The following is a 25,842-nucleotide window of genomic DNA, read 5'->3' as shown; positions in this document are numbered from 1 at the left end:
GGGCGATGATCCTGGATTATCCAGGTGGACCTGGTGGGTCCTTAGAAGAAAGAGGCAAAAGAGTCAGAGGAGAGAAGGAGATGTGAAGAAGGAAGCAGAGAGAGAGAGATGTGAAGCTACTACACTGTAGGTTTTGAAGATGGGTGAAATAATTCAGGCAGCCTCTGGAAGTTGGAAAAGGCCTAGAGCCTCTGGAGGAGTGTGGCTGTGTCAGTACCTTGACTTTGGCTCATTGAAACCCATTTCAGGCTTCTGACCTCCAGAACTGTAAGATAATAAATCTGTGAAATTTTAAGTCACCAAATTTGTGGTAATTTGTTACAGCCACTACAGGAAACTAATATATTCTCCCCTAAAACATATACAAGAATGAAAGCTCAAAAACATTGCTTCTTTATTTTTTCCTTCTTATAATATTATGTGTTGTGCATTGCCTTTCAATAAAATGTGATTATTCATAATCAAAGGTGATTGTTACCAATGATCTCTGATTATTTAGCAACCTTTCATGTAATATTTCTTGATTTAACTAGATTAATGTCAGCAAATGACTTAGTAAAGAGTGCTTCAAATAAAATGGCATAAAACAAGATAAACTCCTTGAAACACTTTCACATTGAATTAAACCTAAAACATCTTCATGGAGAAAGCTAACCTTTAATTGACTGTGTACCGCTTTCTGTGTTTCTCACTAGATTGTAAACAGCATGAGGTTTGGGAAGAATATTTGCCTGTTTATTACAGTACTTTTGGTTTCTTGCACTGAAAGCTATTTGTTGATGATGTTGACATAAAATCACAAGCAGTATACATTTGAAGAAAACTTTTTTTTTTTTTTTTGAGACACAGTCTCGTTCTATCACCCAGAATGGATTGCAGTGGCAAGACTCACTGCAGCCTCAAACTCCTTGGCTCCAGCAATCCGCTCACCTCAGCCTCCTGAGTAGCTGGAACTGGAGTTACAGTTGCACGCCACCACACCCAGCTAAGTTTTTGCATTTTTTTGTAGAGATGGTTGGTTTTGCCATTGCCCAGGCTGCTCCTGAATTCCTGGGTTCATGTGATCTCCTGCCTCATCCCCTCAAAGTGCTGGGATTACAGGCATGAGCCACTGCAGCCTCCTCTCTCACAACCTGCAGCCTGGGAAACAGAGCCTACCACAGCAACCAAAAGCAGGCTCTTGGAGTGAGGGAGGGTATTACAGAAGTTTTATGCTTGGTAGATTGGCTAGACACACATATTTAACAGGTTATGGGGGGGCTATGAATATTCATGAGGAGCAGTCATAGAAGAGTGGTACACAAACATGTATGTTACAAGCATTCTGTGTTCACTTTGTGGTGGAGACTTAACATTAAAATGCAGCAAAATTAGGCTTCATATGTCAAAAGGTGAAACAAAGGACATTGAGGCACCCTGTGTGCAGCCTCCACGGACTGGCCAGAACCAGTCTGTGGGCGGTGGTCACTTATCAGGAGGGAGGCTGATCAGTTGTCATGTGGAACCCGCAAGAGGGGAAGGGGGTCTGGCCGTGGTGCTAGGTGGAGTGAGCTAGGTGAAGTCAGCCAAGGAGTGAGTCTTCTGTTCTTTGTTTTCCATGGGTTTCTGTTTAACTCAGTGGAAAAAGTCTAATGGCAGTTAGCAAGGGAGGGGATATAATGAGGTGTGAATGATCTCTCATCTCGTCATGGTTGGGAGACTTAGTTTTTAAGGTTTCTGGGGTCTCCTTGGCCAAAAGGGTCGGTTCAGTTGGTGGAGGAGCTAAGGATTTTATTTTTATTTCACAAGAAAATGAATGAATTAAACATTTAGTGTAAGTCCAATATTTTATTTCCTACAAAGTTACCTAACATTTTTTTCTCAACTACATAGCACTCATACAAATGATTTCTCTCTTTCTTACATGCACACACACATTGTTTCACTAATTGTTGACTGCAACTAATATTTTATCAGATGTAATTATTCAAGAATGACATCATTACAGTGAATTATAATGTTTCTGAAAACAGTAAGCAGAAAAGATGATTAGTACATGTTATCATAAAATGAAATGAAATGTGAAAGTGGCTGATATCTGGGTGCCTAAGGACCTTGTCTCACAGAGTTCTCAAAGTCAGCAGCCAGTCTCAGGGCCTGCTCATAGTACTCCAGGGCTTCATTCATATTTCCTTTCAATTTGTAGACAAACCCAAGGAGGCTCAAGCTTTCCAGATCTAATGAATTTCTCTGAAGTTTCCTTAAAACCAATTTCTTCAAAGAATTGATACTTTTATCCTTTATGAATGATGCCTGTTCTATTTTTATGGCTTTTAAATAATGGATAATTGCATTGATTTCTGATTTCTTTTGAAATTCCTGAAACCGAGCATACTGCAAATGTATGTCTTGCATTGTTTCTTCCACCACTGGTTTCATGCATAACAGTTTTTGAAAAGTTTCTTCAGCTTTTCTGTGATTGCCTGCTTCTATATACATTCTTGCCAGGTCTAGATGAGCCACCTCAAATGTGGGCTTTTTTTCCACTGCAGATTCGAAATGAAATATGGCTGATCTTATCATTTTGTCTATCTTTTCTCTATTCTGCCCTCTAGGCTGCCCTTTTGTAGCCTCCTTGATTTGAATCATTTGTGCCTTATAGCAAAGCCCTATCTGGTGATGCAGTAAGACAGAAGTGGGTGTTTCCTGCAAGGCCTTTTTTAATAACTCAAGAGCTTTATCCACAGAGCCCTTTCTTCGGTAAAACTTGGCTGCATATCGAAAGACGTAGGTCTGTGAGGACATGTTGGCCAGAGCTTCTTCAAGGTACTTTTCTCCTTCAGCTTCCTGTCCATTATCCTGAAGCTTCAGGGCAAGGAGAACCTTAATATATCCATTGTCTGGATTTAGACGGACAGCCTGCCTTAGGGGAAGCAAAGAAAACGGCCTGTAACCCTTTGTGGCTAATTTAAAGCCGTCCAGGCGATAGGCAGAGATCGCATACCCAGCGCTGAATTCAGGGTTTTCAGGGTCCACTTCAAGCGCCTTTTCAAAGCAGGCCTTGGCCCGTTCATAATTCTTTCCTCCACACTTCAGCAAGGCCCATCCTTCTTCACAGTCTATTTCTGGACACTCCATTCTATAGCGGAAAGGATTTGAAGGCTTCTTGCAAATGTTCTCCACCTTGTCCAGGTAAGCCTGGGCTTCTGCCAGTCTGCCCATGTGGTAATACACCCAGGCAAAGTTGCTCCAAGTCACCAGACTCCTCACACTTGCTTGGTAGGCATGTTCTTTCTGCATTAAGTCTTCAGCTTCTTTTAAGCTCTTCAGGGCTTCCTCATTCTGGCCTTTCAGGTGTTTCACATAGGCTAGTAGGTTGTGTATTCCCACATTGTATTTGGTGTCTAGGAATTCAATCTGGTCCAAGACTCTATTTTCTAAATCAGGCATTTCACCATCTTCAATGAATAACTCCCATGTAAAGTGACATCTCAGTTGCTCCAGACTATCCTTGACCTGATGATTATCACCATTTGTACTGTAAAAACAAAAACAGATTTTCTTTGTTAGGTGAGGAACAGCCAGAAGAAAAACGTCAGATAAGACACCTTGTATTTTAGTGCTTATCCTTGAAAGGATCACACTTACTTAGATTTCATTAAAGTTAATGTATTTTTAAGTTATTCATGGACTGTTGATATTGATATTGTTTGCTTGGCTTCATATGCTAGCTAGAGCAATTTCCAGCCAAGTAACTATTCTGTACTTAACAGTCCTATTTGTAGAATGGAGATAATGATGGTATTTATCACACTGGGTTTGGTGAGGATTAATAAACTTGCATGTGTAAAGCACTGAGAGCATATTATATGCTATGTAAGAGTTTCTTGTTTTGATATTAAGATAACTAGGACAGAGGTCAGTTAGAAATGCAGAATCTTAGGAAACATTGACTTTAGGACCTTACTCTGCGTGGAATGCAACAAATTAAGACCACACGAAAGAGAGAACATTTGACCAGGGTTTTAATTTTTTTTTCATTTTTTTACTTGGAAAGAATTACAGAGTCACAGAAAGTTGCAAAGACAGTACAGAGATCCAGTGTATCCTTCACCCAATTTCTCCAATGATTCTATCTTACACAACTATAATACAATAGTTCAAAACTAGAAAATTGACATTGCTACAACAATGCTTTTGTATAGTGCTATGGCATTTTTTTCATGTGAGTAAACCTATGAGACCACCACTTCGACAAAGAAATGAAACTACTCTTCACTACCACATCTCCCTCATATTACCCCTTTATGGTCACATCTGTCACCTCCTCACCTTTACTCCCCTAATCCTTGGTAACCACTAATTTGTTCTTCGTCTCTGTAATTTTGTCATTTCAAGAATGTCATATAGACTGGTTGCGGTGGCTCATGCCTGTAATCTCAACACTTTGGGAGGCCGAGGCAGGCAGATAATTTGAGGTCAGGAGTTTGAGACCAGCTGACCAGCATGGCGAAACCCCGTCTCTACTCAAAATACAAAAAAAAAAATTAGCTGGGCATGGTGGTGCATGCCTGTAGTCCCAGCTACTTGGGAGGCGGAGGCAGGAGAATTGCTTGAGCCTGAGAGGCAGAGGTTGCAGTGAGCTGAGATTGCACCACTGCACTCCAGCCTAGGTAACACAGTGAAACTCAGTCTCAAAAAAAAAAAAAAAAAAGTCATCTAAATGGAGACTTTCATATAAAAGGATAGTTCAATATACAAAAATTAATCAATGTAATATATCACATTAACAGAATGAAGGGAAAAAATACATGACCATCTCAATTGATGCAGAAAAAGCATTTGACAAAATTCAACACCCTTTATGAAAAAAACACTCGACAGACTACAGACTACTAATAGAGGGGAATGATCTCAGCACAATTAAAGCCATATATGAAAAACCTACAGTTAGTATCATATTCAATGGTGAAAAAATGAAAGCTTTTCCTCCACCATCAGGAATGAGGGAAGATGCTGCTTTCACCACTTCTATTCAACATAGTACTGGAAGTTCTAGTCAGAGCAATTACGAATGAAAAGGAAATACAAGACATCCAAGTTGGAAAGGAAGGAAGAAGTAAGATTATCTCTGTTCACAAATGGCATAATTTTATATATAGAAAATTCTAAGGATTCTACACATTAACAAATAAATTCAGCAAAACTGCAGGATACAAAATCTACATGAAAAATCAGTCATATTTCTATACAGTAACAATTAAAAAATCCCAGAAGGAAATTAAGAAAACAATCCCATTTACAATAGCATCAAAAATAATATAATACTTAGCAATAAACTTAACCAAGGAGGCAAAAGACTTGTACACTGGAAACTATAAGACTGCTGAAAGAAATTAAAGAAGCTATAAATAAATGGAAAGACATCCTCTATTCTTTAGAAGATTAGAAGACATTTAGTGGATTAGAAGACATAATAGTAAGATGTCAATACTATCCAATACTACCCAAAGTGATCTACAAATTCAATGCAATCTTTATAAAAATCCCAATGACGTTTTTTGCAGAAATAGAAAAATTCAACATAAAATTCATATGAAATCTCAGGGGATCTCAAATAGCCAAAGCAATCTTGAAAAAGAAGAACAAAGTTGGATGTCTCACACTTTCTGATTTCAAAACTTACTACAAAGCTACAGTAATCAGAACATTACAGCACTGACATAAAGACAGATGTATAGACCAGTGAAATCGAATAGAAAGCCCTGAAAAAAACCCTTACTTATCTGGCTGTATTAGTTAGCTCAGAATGTCATAACTCAGTATAACAGAGTGGATGTCTTAAACAACAGAAATTTATTTTCTTATAGTTCTGGAGGCTAGAAGTCCTAGATGAAGGTGACAACCAGTTTGGTTGCTGGCAAGGAATATCTTCCTGGATTGCAGATGGCTCCTTCTTGCTGCATCCTAAAGTGGCCTTTCCTCGGTGGCAGAAAGAGAGAGAGAGAGAGTGAGCTTTGGTGTCTAAGGACACCAGCTCTGTTGGATTAAGGCCTTGCTCTTGCGATTTTATTTGACCTTTATTACCTCTTTTTAGATTCTATCTCCAAATAACAGTTCAACATAAGAGGGTTAAGGCTTCAACGTAAGAATTTGGGGTAGGGGTGGGTTGGGAGTGCACAATCAGTCCATAGTAATGGTGGAATGATTTTCAGTAAGAATGTCAAGACCATCTAATGGGGAAAGGATGGTTTTTTCAATAAACAATGTGGGAAAGCTGGATATACAGATGAAAAAGGGTAAAGGACCCTTACTTTATGCCATATATAACAATTAACTCAAAATGGATGAAAGACATAAATGTAAGACCTAAAATTATAAAACTCAGAAGAAAACTTAAGGAAAAATCTTCACAACATTGTATTTGGCAATTGGCAATGATTCATTAGATATGATACCAAAATCACAGGCAATAACAGTAAAAATAGTTAAGCTGGACTTCACCAAAATTAAAAACTTTTTTTTTTTTTTTTTTTTTTTAGGCGGAGTCTCGCTCTGTCGCCCGGACTGGAGTGCAGTGGCCGGATCTCAGCTCACTGCAAGCTCCGCCTCCCGGGTTTACGCCATTCTCCATTCTCCTGCCTCAGCCTCCCGAGTAGCTGGGACTACAGGCGCCCGCCACCTCGCCCGGCTAGTTTTTGTATTTTTAGTAGAGACGGGGTTTCACTGTGTTAGCCAGGATGGTCTCGATCTCCTGACCTCGTGATCCGCCCGTCTCGGCCTCCCAAAGTGCTGGGATTACAGGCTTGAGCCACCGCGCCCGGCCAAAAACTTTTATGCATGGAAGGATACTATCAACAGAGTGGTAAGACAAATCACAGAATGAAATAAAATTTTTGCAAATCATGTATCTGATAAGGAATTAATATACAGAATAGATAAACTACAACTTAGCAACAAAAAACAACGATTAAAAAAATGCGCAAAGGACTTAAATAGACATTTCCCCAAAGAAAATATAGAAATGGCCAATAAGCATATGCAAAGATGCTAATATCACTAATCATTAGTGAAATGCAAATGAAAACCACAATGAGATACCACTTCATGTCTGTTAGGTTAGCTATTATTTAAAAAAAAAAAAAAAAAGGAAATAACAAATATCGGTGAGAATCTAGAGAAATGGAAACACTTGTGCACTGCTAGTAGGAATGTAAAAGGGGGCAAATGCTGTGAAAAATGGTATGGTAATTTCTCAAAAAAATTAGCCATAGAATTATCATTTGATCCAGCAATTCCACTTTTGGTTTTATACCCAAAAAGAAGTGAAAGCAGGGACTCAAGCAGATATTTATTTGTCCATATTCATAGCAGCATTATTCACACAGCAAAAGGTAGGAGCAACTTAAGTGTCCATTGATGGATGAATGGATAAACAAAATGTGGTATATACATACCATGGAATATTCAGCCTTAAAAAAGAAAAGACATTCTGATCCATGTTACAACATGGATAAACTTTGAAGGTATTATGTTAAGTGAAATAAGCCAGTCACAAAAGGACAATATTGTATGATTCAATTTATATAAGGTACCTAGAGTGGCCACATTCATAAAGACAGAAAGTAGAACAGTGATTAACAGGGACTGGTGTGCTAGGTCTGTCCCGCAGACCCTGACTGATGGATGAAATGAGTACTCAGACACAGGTATGCAGTGTAAAAGCAGTGAGGTGACTGCCTGGCTCTAATGGCCAGAGAACATCTCCGAGAAGCTGGAGATGCTTACTTTTATTCAGCGCAGGCACGATGCCGAAAACCTGGAGCCAACACAACCTGTAGGTAATTAACATTTATAAGTAAACAAGCCTGTTTAAGATAAATTCCCCCACACTCCCTTGTACCTACTCCTTGCCCTCTGCCTCAGGGTTATAGAACAGCTGCCTTCAGCTATTCTCCTCCAGGGCTCTGCAGAAACTTCTGAACTTTCAGAAGGTTTGCATTCTTTCCCTATAGTTTTTCCCATCACTCTGACTGATCCTCCACACTGGGGGAGGAGGGAATAGGAAATTATTTTTTAATGAGTACAGAGTTTCAATTTAGGAAGATGAAAATTTTCTGGAGATGGATGGTGGTCATGGCTGCACAATAAAGTGAATGTATTTAATGTCATAGAACTGTACACTTAAAAATGGTTAAAATTATGAATTTTATGTTATATATGTTTTACCATAATGAAACAATTTATGATTTATTTATGGCAAAGGTGCTCTAAACAAATAGAAAAATAATAAAAATACGGAAAATGTTTTTAATATGGAGAAGATTCTCATTTGTAATATATAAAGTGTTTTACAAATTGGTATAGTTCAACAGACCACTGGAAATCTATATGAATAGATAATTTGTAGAAGAGCAAATATAAATGGCCAATAAATATGAAAAAAAAAAGCTCTGGATCAGGACAATGACTCATGCCTATAATCCTAGCACTTTGGGAGGCTAAGGCAGGAGATTTGCTTGAGGTCAGAAGTTTAAGATCAGTCTGGGCAACACAGTAAGACCCTGTCTCTATAAAAAGAAAAAAGATGCCCTAAGCCTCTAGTCATTAGAGAAATGCAAATTAAAGAAGCAATAATTTATAACTTTATTCCACTCAGATTGGCAAGAGTTTAAATGGATGAGGACACAATTTCTGAAGCCATGAATTATTATGGCCTTCAAGATCAATATGATGACAGTCATGAAAATTTAAAGTAATTAAAATTAAAATTTTAATTTTAAAATCAAAATTAAAATTAATGATAGTCATTAAAATTACATTTCCTTCAACAAAGTAATTCCACTCCTCAGAATCTATCTCCCAGAAAAAAATCACCAGTACATAAGGATGTATGCTCAAGAATATTCATTACCAACACTGTATATATTAGCAACAAACTGGAAATATTAATAGGGAATGGTTAAATTAATTAAGTATATCTATACCATAGAATATTATGTAGCCACTCGACTACATGAATTAGATCAAAACTAGTTGAGCTTGATGGACTTTCATAATATACAGTTAATCAAGGAAAGTGAATTGTAAAGAAGTGTCCAAAACACTACCCTATTTTTTGTTTTATAAAGAACCAAATCCTTTTATATTTGTTTGTGTGTGATTACTCATGTATGGAGAAATATATGTAAGTATACTTACAGCTCATCAACAAGAAGACAAGCAACCCAATTTAAAAATGAGCAAAGGACTTCAGTAGACAATTCTCCAAAGAATAATCACAAAGGACTAGCAAACACATGAAAAGATGCTCAACATCATTAGCCACTAGAAAAATGCTAACCAAAACCATGAGGTATCACTTTTCACCCAGTAAGTTGGCTACAATAATAATTTTAAAAAAGGAGAATAGGTGAACAAGTATTGACAAGTGCTATGGTTTTGATATAGTTTGACTGTCCCCACCAAATCTCCTACTGACATTTGATCTCTAGTGTCACAATTTTGGAGGTAGGGCCTAGTGGGATGTGTTCGGATCATAGAGGTAGGTCTCTCATGAATGATCTGGTGCCATTCCAGTAGCAGTGAGTGAATTCTCATTCTCATGAGACTGGATTGGTTCTTGGGGGAATGGATTAGTCCTTTGAGAATGGGTTGTTATAATGTCAGGATGCCCCCTGGGTTTAGACCCTCTTTGTACGTGCTTCCCCTTTGACCTTCTCCAGTGTGTTTTGACACAGCACCAAAGCCCTCACCAGAAGCTGAGAAGATGCCAGCACCATACTTCTTGTACAACCTGTGGAACTGTAAGCTAAATAAACCTTTTTTCTTTAGAAATTGCCCAGCCTCAGGTATTCTTCTATAGCAACACAAAAAGGACTAAGACAATAAGGATGTGGAGAAATTGAAACCCTCATACATTGCTGGTGGAAATGTAAAATGATGCAGCTGCTGTGGAAAACAATGTGGTGGTACCTCAATAAGTTAAACATAATATTTACCATATGACACATTCCTGGGTATACATTCCTGGATGTTCCACATCTGGATATATACTTAAGATAATTAAAAACAGGTGTTCAAATAAAAACTTGCACACAGATGTTCATAGCAGTATTACTCATAATGGCCAAAAAATGGAAACAACCTACGTGTTCACCAACCGATGGATAGAAAAATGTTAATATATCCCTAAAGTGGAATATTATGTAGCCACAAAAAGGAATGAAGTACTGATACATGATACAACAGGGATAAACCTTGACAGCACTATACTAAATGAAAAAAACTGATCCAAAAGGTCACTGTTGTATTTTTTTTTTTTTTCCTAATTTCGTCTTGAGGTCTCTCTCATGAGAGTGGCTACAATCTATAGCCCTGCCTTGAAAGAGCTCCAGGGTATTTGGTCATGGATATCTACAATGTGCCTTTCTTGGGGTATTTCTTTATTTTGATGAAGCCTAATGTCTAAAGGCACATTTACAATGTGCCTTTCTTGGGATGTTTCTTTATTTTGATGAACAGCCTAATGCCTAAGTGTCTGATCTATGTGTAGGTGTCCCCTTTTATAGGAAACTTGTTTATACTGGGCAGATGGCCTTGTGGTTCTTGCCTGACATGTGTTTAGTTTATTTCTGCCGAGATAGCCACTCTCTCTTTTTTTTTTTTTTTTTTTTTTTTTGAGACGGAGTCTTGCTCTGTCGCCCAGGCTGGAGTGCAGTGGCCAGATCTCAGCTCACTGCAAGCTCCGCCTCCCGGGTTTACGCCATTCTCCTGCCTCAGCCTCCCGAGTAGCTGGGACTACAGGTGCCCACCATCTCGCCCGGCTAGTTTTTTGTATTTTTTAGTAGAGACGGGGTTTCACTGTGTTAGCCAGGATGGTCTCGATCTCCTGACCTCGTGATCCGCCCATCTCGGCCTCCCAAAGTGCTGGGATTACAGGCTTGAGCCACCGCGCCCGGCCGATAGCCACTCTCTTGGAAAGCCATGATCAGTGAAGAAGTTGGGTTTGAGTGTGTTGGTCAGGGAGATACAAAGGAGGCAATTGAAAAAAAAAAGCATGTGAAATAACAGAAGCAGCTTATTACTTACAGATCCAGAAAGAAGAGGGCAATATGCCTTGCAGGGCCAATGGGAAAGGGGGAACCACTGAGGACATGCATGCTCAACCAGCGAGTGGGGAATGTAGGCCCAAGCCTTTATGGGAGGCCAGGGTGTTACCTAGGTGGGTTTCCTGCGGAGAGTTCTATTTGGTGGGTTTAGAGTAAGCAGGTGCAAGTTTTGCCAAGGGGTCATGGTGTGACCGAGAGGTGGTCACTGCAGCGCATCTACCTGGTCCATATGGGGGGTGAGGTCAGTGGGGGCAAGTCAAATAGGTCATACCCTGCTATGCTATAGGAAAGTGGTCACCAGGAAGTAGTTATATAAAGCAGATATCTGGATCAATCACATTGAGGAACTGGAAAAAGGTGAAGAACTAGAAACTGTGTCAAGGGTGACTGAGCCCCACTTCTGGAATGAGAAAGTCCAACTTAATATTCAAAAAGGGACGCTTAGGAAATATAAAATTATAAAAATTCAGTACAACCACATAGCATGTGTTTCCATTTATATGAAATATCCACAATAGGCAAATCCATAGAGACAGAAAGCAGATTAACAGTTGCTGGCGCCCAGGGAAAGGGGCAAGTAGGGAGTGACTGCTTAATGGCTATGGAGTTTCTCCACATAGTGAGAAAAATGTTCTTGAACTAGATAGTGATGATGATTGAACAGTAGTATCATGAATATACTAAATACTACTAAATTGCATACTTTAAAGTAATTAAAATGATAAATTTTATTTTACATGTATTTTATCACAATAAAAAATTACATTGCTAAACTGAATAAAATTCTACAAATTATATATACATATATATAAATTTTTTTCTGTAGTACATGTTGACATAAACATAAAAGCAGGAAAACATAAAAGCAAACGAGTTTGCCATCTGAAAAAATCTCATGAGCCCCCACTGGCACCCTTTGGGAAACATTGATTTAAAGGTTTAATGAAATATCATTGAATGTAGAGATCCTGGTCCAGATCTCAAAGCTACCACTTATTGTCTATGTGATCTTAAGATTTCTAAATCTAAGATTCTTTATTGTAAAATCAGGATGATATAGCCATGCACTGCATAATGATATTTTAGTCCACAAAGGACCACATATTTGGTGGTGGTCCTATAAGATTTTAATGCCACACTTTTGCTGTACCATTTCTATGTTTAAATATGTTTAGATAAACAAATACTTGCCATTGTGTTGCAGTTGCCTGCAGTATTCAGTACAGTAATATGCTGCACAGGTTTATAGCCTAGGTGTGTAGTAGGCTATACCATCTAGGTTTGATGTTTGCACAATGATGAAATTGCCTAACAGCTAAATTTCTCAGCGTGTGTCCTCATTGTTACATGATGCATGACTGTGTAAGTACCTGCCTCGTAAGTATCTTTTGAGAATTAAATGGAATAATTTACATAACACTTTTAGAAGCCAGGCTGGCACTTAATAAGAATTCAGAAAGTGATAACTACCTTTAGATCATTTAATATTATTATGATTTAATTATCAGTACCCACTCCATCTGTTTACAGAGGAGGGTTCATCATAGGCCTGTAATGTGCATTTTCTGGAATTTTTACCCCTTCAAAATTTTGGCCACTGGAGCACTGAGGGGAAAATTTACAAATCAGTATTAACTAATGGTGTTTTGCTTTGTTTTGTTTTGTTTTGTTGAGATGGAGTCTCACTCTGTTGCCCAGGCTGGAGTGCAGTGGTGTAATCTCAGCTCACTGCAACTTCTGCCTCCCGGGTTCAAGCGATTCTCCTGCCTCAGTCTCCTGAGTACCACCATGCCCAAATTTTTTGTATTTTTAGTAGAGACGGGGTTTCACCATGTTGGCCAGGTTGGTCTCGAGCTCCTGACCTCAGGTGATCTGCTCACCTTGGCCTCCCAAAGTGCTGGAATTACAGGCGTGAGTCACCTTGCCTGGCCTAAGTAACAGTTTTTAAATCAGCTGAGGAATTCCCACATGAAGCCCTTTAGGTAAGGAAGATATGGATCTTCCCAAGCAGATGTGGATCATCTTCAGTCAAGGATATACCAAGAGCCTGGATTTTCCAGGGAAGAGGCAATCTGTTTAGCTTAAGCTCAGTCTGATTAAGAAAACCTGTTGTAAGAGGCCAGAAGTGCAGAAAGTGAGACCAGAAGCCTACGGAGGAAGGCTGTGAGATTTTGCTACCACATCTCCACTGTATTAACCACAAGACATCAGAGAGGCTGCAAGACTGAGGCTTTCACAGTCTTGTGGGTCCTGCTTTTTCTCTGTGGTAAGAAACCAGCAGAAAGCAATGCCTCTACCCAGACAAGCTGTCCATTCCTTCCCCAGATCAGACAGAATTGAATCTGATGGGAAGGAATCTCTCAGATTGGGATCATGTTCTCCCTTCCTGCAAAACTCTTTTCCCATTTCCCTCCCCTTCTTTGGGCTACAGCATGAGGTAAGCTTCCTCAAGTTCACACTAACAAACTAAAAATGCATTAATTAAACAATTTATGTATGTGCGAACGTGCACACACATGCACGCACACATTCAGTCCATAAGCAGATACTCAAATTGAGGAATTAGAAAACCTGACCTCACTGAGATCTAACCTGTTGAAATAGTATTTAATTACCATTTTTTCAAAAATTTTTGGTATTATGGCAGAGAGGCAAAGAAATCCTTACCTCATGGTTGCTGTGAATTAGGCAGCTGTTCTGCAGGGTTTTGCTTAGCCAGGCTCCTCTGAGATCTGGCTGTTCTGTCTTGTGGATTTTCAGTTACGTTTAAACCCCAAGACAGGGTTATATAAGGGAGCTAAACAACAGCCAATGGTATAAGCTGTGGGTGTGTCCTTGCAAGTTGGAAACCTGGGAAACCAAAACGAGAAAGTGAAAGTAAAGCTAGCTGAATTCCTGCTTGGGGGAAAATGAAACTTTGTTTCTATTTGATAAAACAGATAAACTGCAGACCTGCAACCATAGATGTTTCTAGTGCTGCAGAAACCCAATCACTGGCCAGCGTTTGGATCCAGATTCGCATCCTCCCTAAAGAACATCAGTCCGTTGTTGCCTATTGTGGCAGTTGGTGGCTGGATTCTGGATGACTACACAGAAAAATGGGAATTGAAGGAGGTAGCTCTGTTTTCAGTTTCTATATTTAGAAGGAATCTACTATCAAATATAAAAATCTACTCTTAATTGAGTAATAAGGCTTTTGGTTGCTACTTTTGGTTTCAGCTTGATGGAAATAAGTAACGAATCTGGTTTAGGAATGAAGGAAAGAGGACAATACCTAGAAAGCCTTCTAACCCCTGATGACTTAGGCAGGAGGTAAAAGCAAGGAGCTATGGTTTGGAATAGAGAGCCCTCTATTCCTGCAGCTTGGACACTGTCTTCTGAGTCAAATTCCAGTACAACCTCAACTACAGTTCATGGAATTTGAGTTTAAATAGTTAGCAACTACTTGGCACATAGACGCATGCAAGTAAGTGGTGATTATTGTTATCCTTATTTTCAGTCATCAAGTTAAAAATAATGATTCTTGGCTGGGCACGGTGGCTCATGCCTGTAATCCCAGCACTTTGGGAGGCCAAGGTGAGCAGATGACGAGGTCAGGAGATGGAGACCATCCTGGCCAACATGGTGAAACCCTGTCTCTACTAAAACACAAAAAATTAGCCCTGCATGGTGGTGCACGCCTATAGTCCCACCTGCTTGGGAGGCTGAGGAAGGGGAATTGCTTGAACCCAGGAGGTGGAGGTTGCAATGAGCCGAGATCACACCACTGCACCCCAGTCTGGTGACAGAGCAAGACTCCATCTCAAAAGAAAAAAAAAGATTCTTGTCCAGGTGCATTGGCTCAGGCCTGTAAGTCCCAGCATTTTGGAAGACAAGGTGGGAGGAACACTTGAGCCCAGGAATTGTAGACCAGCCTGGACAACATAGTGAGACCCCAAACTCTACAAAAAACAAACAAACAAAAAAGCTGAGTGTGGTGGTGTGTGTCTGTGGTCCCAGCTACCCAGGAAGCTGAGGTGGGAGGCTCACTTGAGCCCAGGAGGTAGAGGCTGCAGTGAGCCATGGTCACACCCCTGCACTCCAGCCTGGGCAACAGAGTGAGCCCCTGTCTCAAATAATCATAACAACAACAACAACAATAAATAAAAACATTGCTTCCTTAAAATAAAGCTACCTACTTTGTCTTTTAAAATAAGAAGCAGAAGAGGAGCAGGTACAAGAGTGTTTTCCTTTTGGAAACGCTTAACTGGGCACACTGCCAGATCTAAACAATTTCTGCTCAACTCCCTGCCAGATTCATCTCCCACGTCAGCTCTCACCAGTTCTGTAAGCTTCCACAGAGAGTTCAACAACTAGTTAGAAAGTTCTACACAAATAAGAATTTCTGAACTAATAGGACAGGTTTTGTCATGCACTCAGATACATGATCAGGCCACAAGCAAATGTTGAAATAGATGAATTAGAAAACATCTCCTTTTGGGGAGCAAGATGTCTTTGGAATTCTTACAGGAAAAAAAATGGGTTTTCAATTTGCCAGTGCACTAGATAGCAAGCAGAGATATGAACAAAAAGTTTATCTTGCCATTGCTGTGAATTTGGCAGCAGTCTTGGTTCTATGGGACTCTGGCCCAGGCTGCTTAGGTATTCAGAATCTTGCTTAGTGTCTCTTTGGGACAAACAAACCCAAGAGGGAAACAGAATAGAACAATATTAAAGAAAGAAAAGCTAATCGTGTGTGTGTGTGTGTTTACAGATAAGAAAATGGGAACCAGAGAGAATAAAACTTTTAGAAAATGAAATTTCAGCACTAGGTTGTGTGTTCATTGCCAGGAGTCTAAGGTGGGCCCTGCAAGGGACTGACCAGTTATGATAAACTGCTTCACCTCTATGAATCTCAGTTTCCTCAGCTGATAAGTCATTTGGTATAGGTTGACAGATCTCAACCCTCACTTAACTGGGCACACTGAGGAATGTCATTCTCAGTGTTCTGACCACTGTATGAAAACTATTTTGTTGGCTTCTGAGATTTTTCCTAAACTGCTTCCAATCGCATCCATGGAGAGAGGCCTCGGACTCCAGAAATTCTTCGTTGTAAATAATTTGATGACTTACATATGTTCTCATGAAACTTCAAGAGACCTCTCAGCCCACGATAGCACTCAGCCCACCTTGACCCACAGTTGGGTTTACTGCAACCTATTCAAGTACTACTAGAATTTTTATCAACTCTTTTTTTTTTTTTTTTTTTTTTACATTTCAGGCATATTTTGAAACAACTACAGACACAAGAAGTTTCAGAAAAGAAACAAAATTAACAAAACACCTCCAGAATGGTGCTAAGTAGAGTTTAAGAATTTTTTTTTGGCCAGGTGCGGTGACTCACACCTGTAATCCCAGCACTGTGGGAGGCCAAGACTGGTGGATCACCTGAGGTCAGGGGTTCGAGACCAGGCTGGCCAACATGGCGAAACCCGTCTCTACCAAAAATAGAAAAATTAGCTGAGGTGGTGGCACCCACCTGTAATCCCAACTACTCAGGAGGCAGAGGCAGGAGAATCACTTGAACCCAGGAGGCAGAGATTGCAGTGAGCTGAGATCATACCACTGCACTCTAACCTGGGTGATAGAGCAAGACGCTGTCTCAAAAAAAAAAAAAAAAGGAATTTTTTTGCATGTTTTTTTTATAAGCTATATCCTATTAAACATGTAGAGTCAAATTATAGTGCATTTTAAAATCACTTGGAATCCTTCCCCCCTATGTGATTTTATCCACCATTCCCTGCATATTTTGGATCCTTTGTCTCAGTTTGCTGTACTTTTTAGATACTGCTATTTGCCCTTTTTATCCAAACATTTTATTATTATACATGGTCAAGCAGAGAGAAAAGTTGAGAGTATTTTACAATGAAGGCTGCATTGCCAAATTCCAGAAGAGAATTATAGCTCTTTCTTATAGGTGGTTGTTCATCAACATGTATTTTCTTGACTTGGGCCCTGGGAAGACTACGGAGTAGACTATCACCCTAGAGGTGTCCTCACTCTCTAACATAGAAATGCTGAGAGCCTAAAGTCCTCCTTTTACCTGGTGAGCATACAGAAAGTGCTGTTATTAGTAGTATACATATTGTCATCAAATTAGGCCCCAGTGTGGTGGCTAATGCCTGTAATCCCAACACTTTGAGAGTTCAAGGGAGGTGAATTGCTTAAGCCCAGAAGTTCATGACCAGCATGGGCAACACAGCGAAACCTTGTCTCTCAAAAAAATACAAAAATTAACCAGGCCTGGTGATTCACACCAGTAGTCCCAGTGACTTGGGCTGAAGTGAGAGGATTACCTGAGTCTGGGTAGGTGGAGGTTGCAGTGAGCTGTGATCATGCCACTGCACTCGAGACTGGGTGACAGAGGGAGGCCCTATCTGAAAAAAAAAAAAAAGAAAAAGATAAGTTCGTGCATGTATGTAGTGACCTAATCCCTGTATGCATGTGGCAGACAGGGACTCATCACCATATTTTGTCAGGCATTTCCTTGGATCTTGTCCACTTAAACTCCACTTAAGCTGTCTTGATGAATAAGCATGAATGGAAGGAGGAGCTCAATCTGCTCCTTTGTCCCTGAACCAGTGGGATCAGGAGTATTCTGATGTGGGCATTATTCAGTCTGGGATAGTCCAGATTCCCCTTAGGCCACCTCAGGTCAGTGGCTTCTAGAAACATAGGCACAGGCCATTGCAAAACCTTTCACACAGACTAGCTACCAAGGTAGCAGGGAATGAAACGCTTGCTTTCTGTCAACTCCACAGATGCAGCCACAACTAACACCTTTTTTTTTTTTTTTTTAGACAGAGTCTCACTCTGTTGCCCAGGCTGGAGTGCAGTGGCGCAATCTCGGCTCACTTCAAACTCTGCCTCCCAGGTTCACACCATTCTCCCGCCTTAGCCTCCCGAGTAACTGGGACTATAGGCGCCCACCACCACACCCGGCTAATTTTTTGTATTTTTCAGTAGAGGTGAGGTTTCACCGTGTTAGTCAAGATGGTCTTGATCTCCTGACCTCGTGATCTGCCCGCCTCGGCCTCCCAAAGTACTGGGATTACAGGTGAGAGCCACCGTGCCCAGCCACAATTAGCATCTTATGACCAGGGGCCCATTATATTAAAAAGAGAGACTTGGGTACTCTTGTGGTGAATTTTTTTGCAATCCTTCACTTGTAATTTCTTCTCAAGACTGGTCTATGTGTTTGCTAGAAAGGGATCTCAAAAGAGGAGTCCCTTTTTCTGTAAGTTCTTCCTCTCCCACTGACTGCAGCATCAGTGGGAGAACTCTAGCAGGTCAGAATACCTTTTTTTTTTTTTTTTTTTGAGACGGAGTCTCGCTCTGTCTCCCAGGCTGGAGTGCAGTGGCCGGATCTCAGCTCACTGCAAGCTCCGCCTCCCGGGTTTAAGCCATTCTCCTGCCTCAGCCTCCCGAGTAGCTGGGACTACAGGCGCCCGCCACCTCGCCCGGCTAATTTTTTGTATTTTTTAGTAGAGACGGGGTTTCACCGGGTTAGCCAGGATGGACTCGATCTCCTGACCTCGTGATCCGCTCATCTCGGCCTCCCAAAGTGCTGGGATTACAGGCTTGAGCCACCGCGCCCGGCCCAGAATACTTTTGAGTGAAAACATTTTCTGCAGGTCACTAGTTCTAAATATACCAGGAAAAAAAGAAATATACATTTTGTGGAACAAACATATCACAACGCCTACAAAATTTCTTATTTTCTAACATCTAGTATAGTGGTTTTTCAAATTTTAGCAGGCAACATGATCACCTGGAAAACTTAGAACACACAGATTGATGGGCCCCACCCTAGAGTTTTTGAGTCAGCAGGTTTAGGGTAGGGCCTCAGAATTTGCATTTCTACTACCTTCCCAGGTGATGCTGATGCTGCTAGTCAGGGGACCACACTTTGAGAACAGTTAATTCAGTGAAAAGTAAATTTCATAGTAATCACAGTTTCATAGTTTCACAGTAATCACAAAATTTGACTTGGTATCAAAAACAAACAACAGAAAAACAGCCATCTCTGAAAGTAGCTTTTTTTCCCACCTGAATTTAACCAAATTATCAAATAAAAAGAAAAATAGCTGCTTCTTCTCACCTGGATGCTTAAAAGGATCTCAATGCTCTTGCCCTGACTGGTCTCCATGCCAGTCTCCTCTCTAGGCTCAGGCCTCTGTTCCCTGGTGAACAGTCTTTAAGTGTTGCCTGGGTAATTGTCCCTCTATTAGAAAGTGCTACAGAAATACCTTATTTGGAAATAAGATATCCATATTCTTTCTCATTTATTTCCTTAAGAACGTTGCTGCTCTTATTAAGTCAGTTGCCCTTACTAAGCGAGCTCTGTAACAGCAGTTAGGAAACTGGCCTCTGTACGTATATTCTCATCTTGCCCCTCTGGATCTACTTTCCTACATTCTTCGCCATGCTCTGTGCTTGGGAAGCTGGCTCTGGATTTTATTAACTCCAAAACTCTTTTATTTTTTACTTTCTTCTGGGGTTGACCCACTGGGGAGCACCAGCCAGATATTCAATTGCAGGAGGAGGTGACGGTTGTGGTATTAATTCTTAAGCTTCCACTGTGCTCTGCTTGAGGTTGTCAGTGATTTTTTCACCAAAGGCCTCTTGAGAAGCCCCTCCCCTACAGCTATAGCTTAGAGTCTCCTTAGGTCTGGTTCTCTGCTCTTGCTCCTGTAGGCCCAGGATTATCATGTTACCACTGTTGTAAAACAACATGCCTCCTCCCTCTGTCCTGCAACCAACAAGCACCATCTCCTGTTGATTTCCCTAAACTTTGCCCATATCGTCTTAAATAGCCCCCTTATTAAGCTCTTCTCAGTTATCATGTTCAGGGTCAGAACCACCAGTGGGACAACTCCCTTAGGAGAAGGCCTGTCAAAAAACTGGCCCTTAAGGAAAGTTTTAGAATTTCAAAGTGTACAGAAATAAGGTCAATGAAGCAGAGAAAGCCTTTACCTCATGATGCTGTGAAGATAGTAGTGCTTTGGTTCAGGCTTGGAGGCTCCTTCAAGGTTTGTCCACAGCGTTTTAGGGCTTCTCAGATAAGCTCGCTGCTTATATATGGGAGGTATATCCAGGCAGTTTTTTACACCCTTGATGCCCAGTGAATTGGCAGGGTGAAAATGACACACAGAGAGAGGGGTGTCTCTGCTTTGATTACAAAATACATGCTGAGTTTTGGCAGCTAAGAGGATGTGTGTGTGAGAAGCAGTTTTGATATGCAAATTCCCTTGCTGGGGTCAATGTGGTGTAGGAGATAGAGGATAACTGGACCTTATGATGCCATTCAGTGTTGTGGAAAAACCAGTGGCAGACAGGAACGTATACTTTTGTGAATCATGTCAGACTCTGTTGTCAAACTTGTTACTATCACATGTATCCAGCCACGTGGTTCCAGGGACTTCTACAATGGAAGCTCCTTAGACCAGAGTCAGTGGTTTGTGCCTAAAAGAATACTGTAGAAAGTCATTGTCAATTTGTGGAAGAATGAGGTTGCAGATGGTTAGATCTTCTTCTGTGGGGCTGTGTTAGGCAAAACAACTCCTTCTCAATTTCGAGATATTGGTCTGTAAGAAAGGTCCCATACTGGTTACATCCTCCAGCGGCATTTGCATTACTGCCAACCCTGACTGTAGTGGAGGCTACTCAAGTGTATTGACTGTTTTGATGATCTTTACTGTTCGCCATCAGTGGTTTAAACAATGTCTTAGCTGGTCAGTAGAGAAACATACGCAATGTAGTCAGATAATGTGATTGGGTCATGGGGGTTAAAAATCTAAATCCAAATTCACATAGTTCTTCTGAGTTGTCCTTATGTTTCTTCTGTTTCTACTGCTTTGAAGATTATCTGTTACAAAGCAACAACCATCAGAGAGTCAATCAAACAATATTCACATGTTTAATGAAAAATTTATATGATACCAAGGCTGATGTAATTGCCCACACAATTAGCAGGGAAAAAGGAAAATTTTGAAAGCTGCTATTCTGAATTCCTCTTGTGAATTGTTACAACATCATCCTGTAAGTTTCTGGATCTTGGTTTTGTAAGGGGTAGTGCACCAAGATAAGCAAAAGGGCAAAGACTGAGAGTGATTTCCCTTTAAGTGAATATTTCAAGGTAGGGTTATTAACTTCATTACTGTCTTCTCATAATTGCCAAATGAAACTGTAGCCTGGCTGTGCTGTTTCTTCTTTGTCTTGGGCCTGTAACTAGACTATATTTCCCAGGATCCCATGTGGTAAGGTGTGGTCATGGGCATGGGACGGGAGGCTGTCAAGAAGCAGAAATGATTCTATAATTGGGTATCTTAAATTGTAACTGGAAAAAGAGAAGACTAGACGAAGGCTACAGATGTAATTTGGAAGGAAGCAGCAGTCACTCATATTGGCCAGTTTAAGGGGCTGCTTGATTATTTTTGAATCCAGTTGGAAAATATTCATATTTTTGTCTGCACTCAGACATGATTACAGAATGGCCTTGTATTTTGTCTTGACCCATCCTGGTCACAGGGCGACCTTGTTTGGTGTTGATAATGTTCTTTGAAATAGTTTACATGCACAGAACACCAGGCCAGCTCTCAGATGTCTGGGGCAGCTCTTCTCTTTCTTTTCAGGGAACTTCTGAGTTACTGCTCCAGCATCTTCTGAGTTACTGCTCCAGTTACTGCTCCTGACCTTTCTAAAGCCAAAAATTATATAGACAAGAAGGACTGCCCAGAAAAGGAGCATCAAATAAGATTTTATGCATTCACAGTTCAAATGAGAGCTGATATCTTAGGAAAAGAACATGCTTAAGAAAGAGTATAGTATATAATCTGTCTCTCTATGTGAATTACAAACTCTTCTCCATGTCTATTCAAGTAAGGATTTAGGCAACTTGAGAGATAAGCCACATCTCCCCATTCACATGAGACAAGTTCCTAGAAGAATGTGCTGGACCTCTTGACATCGTTTTTTTTTTTAAAAGATGGAGTCTCGCTGTATTACCCAGGCTGGAGTACAGTGGCGCTATCTCTGCTCACTGCAACCTCCGCCTCCCAGGTTCAAGCGATTCTTGTGCCTCAGCCTCCAGAGTAGCTGGCATTACAGGCATGCACCACCACACCCAGCTAATTTTTTGTATTTTTAGTAGAGACGGGGTTTTACCATGTTGTCCATCCTGGTTTCGAACTCCTGACCTCAGGTGACGCACCTGTGTTGGCCTCCCAAAGTGCTGGGATTACAGGTGTAAGCCACTGCACCTGGTCCGTCTTGACATCTTACAAGCACAGGATATCGTTTAGATCCATGTATTCTTCCATAAACCCACCAAATCTCAACATTACTTAAGTAGTGAGAATCCCCATTTTATTCCTTAAGTATACTCTAATAAGAAAAGTAGGAAGAAAATTACTCTCAGCATAATGACAGCACAGAAATGGAGGTTAGAACCACTCAGGGGAACGAGGGAAAGGTAACTAGGCCCACATAGCCCTGCTGTGGAAGACCAAGTTTGCTGAAAGGCAAGAATGATTGTTAGTCAAATATTGTTTCATCTGGGGTTCAGCAAACCTAGGGCATTACATTCTACACCTGTTAGGTGACAGAATCACCTGATGGAGGGAGTTCCTCGCAGGTATTTGCCATCGTGTTTATTCTGGGGCTGTGTGCTCTGAGTACAAGACAATAGCGCCCCATCATAGAACAACCATTATTCTATATTTGAGGCCAGTGGGATGTTTTCTTCTGAGGTTTCCTTTCTTGCTCTGCAGCTTGGGCATAATGAGAAATATTAAAACCCTTTACCTTTACTTGTCCTTGTGCACACAAGATGGTGTTGTTCAGTAGTGAAGGCCACCTGGAATCAGACTGCCTGGGGTCATTAATGGACTGTGCTGCTTGCTGGATGTGTGATCTTGGGATAGTTGGTTCACATTTCTAAGCCACATTTACTTACCCATATAATCAGAACAGCACTAGGACTTTTGTCATGGGGTTATGTTGAGATGAAGTGGGATATTGCATGGAAAGCATGTCTCATTTAATAGTATTCAGTAATTGTGAGTGTTGCTTTCACAGTGTGGGACAAGTCCCTTTATCTGTGCAGTCTGTGCTGACCATTAGCTGCAGCCCTTCCCCCACTACAGTTTTTCCCAGTGGGCACTGAGACAGAGATGTCTCATGTCATGTCTGACTGTGCAGCTGCTGAGACAGGGGTATCCTGTTCTGAGCTTCAGGCCAGGACAATCTAGATATTCCCATCTCAGGCTCAGGTCAGGGAGCCCTGGCCATATCTACACATAGAGCCCAGCAGTACCTTTTGGGCAGCAGGCATTCACCCCCTCCCTAGTGAGGATGGACCTGTGTAGGGGGAGAATAGATTTTAGAATGGGACTTATTTCCTCTCAGCTCTCTCTCTCTCCAGTTCTGTATCATATGGGAAGCTTCTAGGAGGCCAATCGTGTTTTCAGATACAAATATCTTCTGTAAGGCACTAGCCCTGACTCAACTCTAAAAGGGATAGAAACACAAGCAAATACTGAAATGAACATTAGGACAGCTGCTGACACTGAGAACAGTATGACTTTGGAATTTTCATGCATAAAATTATTGCTTAGTAACAGCGTGTCAGAGAAACAGAGTGAGTGTTTGCCATGTGGTCACTGAATTTGGCAGCAGTCCTGGTTCTGTGAGGCTCTGGCTCAACTGATTAGGTATTCAGGATCTGGCCCAGTGTGTCCTTGGATAAACACAGCCATGAACCACACAGGACAGAGCAACAATAAGGAAACAGCCAACACATTGTGAGAGAGAGAGTGAGAAAGAGAGAGAGTCTACAATAGGAAAAAAACAATAGAAACTAGAGAGGGAAACTCATTTCTCATGGGCAGGATGCCTACTTGTAGAAGTGAAACTTAAGCATTGGAGAAATGAAACTTAACCACTATCAACATTCCAGGACCAGTTCTGTGTTCAACTAACTAGCTGAGTGAACTTGATTTCACTTAAACACTGAGTTTCCTCATCAGGTATAGAAAAAGGTTGGCCTTGAACAGTGTTTTACAACCTTGGCTGCAAACTAGAAAATTCCTTGGAAATCTTTTAAAAATGCAGATGCCTGAGCCAGTCTCCAGCCCAATCAATCAGAATCTCTGGAAGTGAAGCCCAGGTATGAGTATTATCAGTAAGTTTTCTGAAAAAAGTAATCCCAAAGTGATTTTTTGTGCGTGGTTTAAAACAACTAGACTAGATTTTTGCCACTCAGGATATGGTCTGTTACAGTGGCATCATCATCTACTAAAAGCCTAGAAATGCAGAACATCAGGCCCCTCCACAGATCTCCTGAATGAGAACTTGCCTTTTAACATGGCCAGATGATTTGCTGGTACATTAAAGTTTGATAGATACTTTTCCAAATGATCCCTGGATCCCTTTCAGGTCCAAATGCTTTGGATCAGGGACTCACTCCTAATAAATACTTATCTTTCTATGAGACTCTGAGTCAAGAACTTTATTATTCTATGCTTTGGTTTCCCCATGTGTACCCTGATAATCCATGCAATACCAGAAAGGCTGTAGGTCAAAGTGCATTGACCTCTGCAGAGAGTATCTGATGTTTGCTTTTGAGACTCCTCATGTTTGCAAACTTGCACCAATCGTGTCCACTGAGAAAATGCTCAGCTACTAGGAACTTCTCTGCTCTGAAAGTCCTGGTAATCTTCATACCACCTCAGGGGTCTTGATGGCTATCTTTGGGCTACTCTGATTTACTTTTCTGGCTGACTCCCACGTGTTCCAGTTCTAACCGAATTTCTGTGCTTTCATTATTTTACATGTCAAACATTCATTCACTTGGAATTGTCTATATAAATTGTAGGAAACATTTACATCACTGAACTAGACTCAAGATATTTCATAGATCCTATAATGTCTGTTGGAGAAGTCCTCAGGTTCCTGGAAAGCAAGTTGTTTTTAGACTGTCTGAAGTATCTTGGGACCTGAAAAGTCCATGCCTATAAAGGAAATGAGAAGAGGTGAAAATGTTTTCTAGATGCAATTGAAATTTAGGATTATAAATTAAGCTGAAAAAACAAGTTCTAACAGTTGTGCCATTCCTGTGGTTCTGGGAAAACCACAAAGGTTTAAGGAACCTGTGATCCAAACATATTGTTAGCATGGTCAAGGCAGCCTTCATTGCTCTAAGCTCCTTGTCGATTTCCAGAATCAGCAAGCTATGAATTATCATTAGGTACAGGCCAGGTACTCTTTTGGGACCCATAGGACATGTTTCCTCTTCTCAAGTGACCTGTCATGTAGCAGGAGACAGATTGATAAGCACTTAATTTGCTTTTAATAAAAGCAGTACACATTGGTTGCTTTGAAATAACATTGAATTGGATACTTATCTCTTCCTGAGGTTCATGAAAAACTTCCTTGGTTAACTTTTTGTCTTTAACCTGAAGTGTTTGGCAAAATCATAATCCTGTTGTCTCCCCTACTGGGAGAATAATCCCAAGACTGTCTAGTCCGTGAGCAGGCCTGACCCCAAAGCGGCCCCGTGGCTACTCTTGCAGTGTGCAACGATGCTGGCTGCACACACTAGGGGAAAGGCTTTGGTCCAGGACCATAAAACTGTTCTTGTATGTCAAGTCGTGGTACTCCTGCAAAAGCAGATAAGAAGGAATGTGCAACAGTGAAACTGCCCGCTGACTAC

The 25,842-nt window shown here is 40.8% G+C and overlaps 1 protein-coding gene across 1 annotated transcript; it reads right to left on the bottom strand.

The window, feature by feature from the left end:
- Nucleotides 1-1,807: 1,807 nt before the first annotated feature.
- Nucleotides 1,808-13,940, bottom strand: IFIT1 (interferon induced protein with tetratricopeptide repeats 1). Its single transcript, XM_033215960.1, has 2 exons — nt 13,758-13,940; nt 1,808-3,517 (listed from the first exon to the last, which is right to left on the bottom strand). Exons 1-2 carry the CDS (start codon nt 13,760-13,762, stop codon nt 2,086-2,088), a joined length of 1,437 nt encoding a protein of 478 aa, XP_033071851.1. The 5' UTR covers nt 13,763-13,940; the 3' UTR covers nt 1,808-2,085.
- Between the last annotated feature and the right edge of the window lie 11,902 nt (nt 13,941-25,842).

Source organism: Trachypithecus francoisi, unplaced genomic scaffold (assembly GCF_009764315.1).
Source record: "Trachypithecus francoisi isolate TF-2019V2 unplaced genomic scaffold, Tfra_2.0 Contig00586, whole genome shotgun sequence".
Lineage (NCBI taxonomy): Eukaryota > Metazoa > Chordata > Mammalia > Primates > Cercopithecidae > Trachypithecus > Trachypithecus francoisi.
This window is presented reverse-complemented; position numbering and strand designations above follow the sequence as displayed.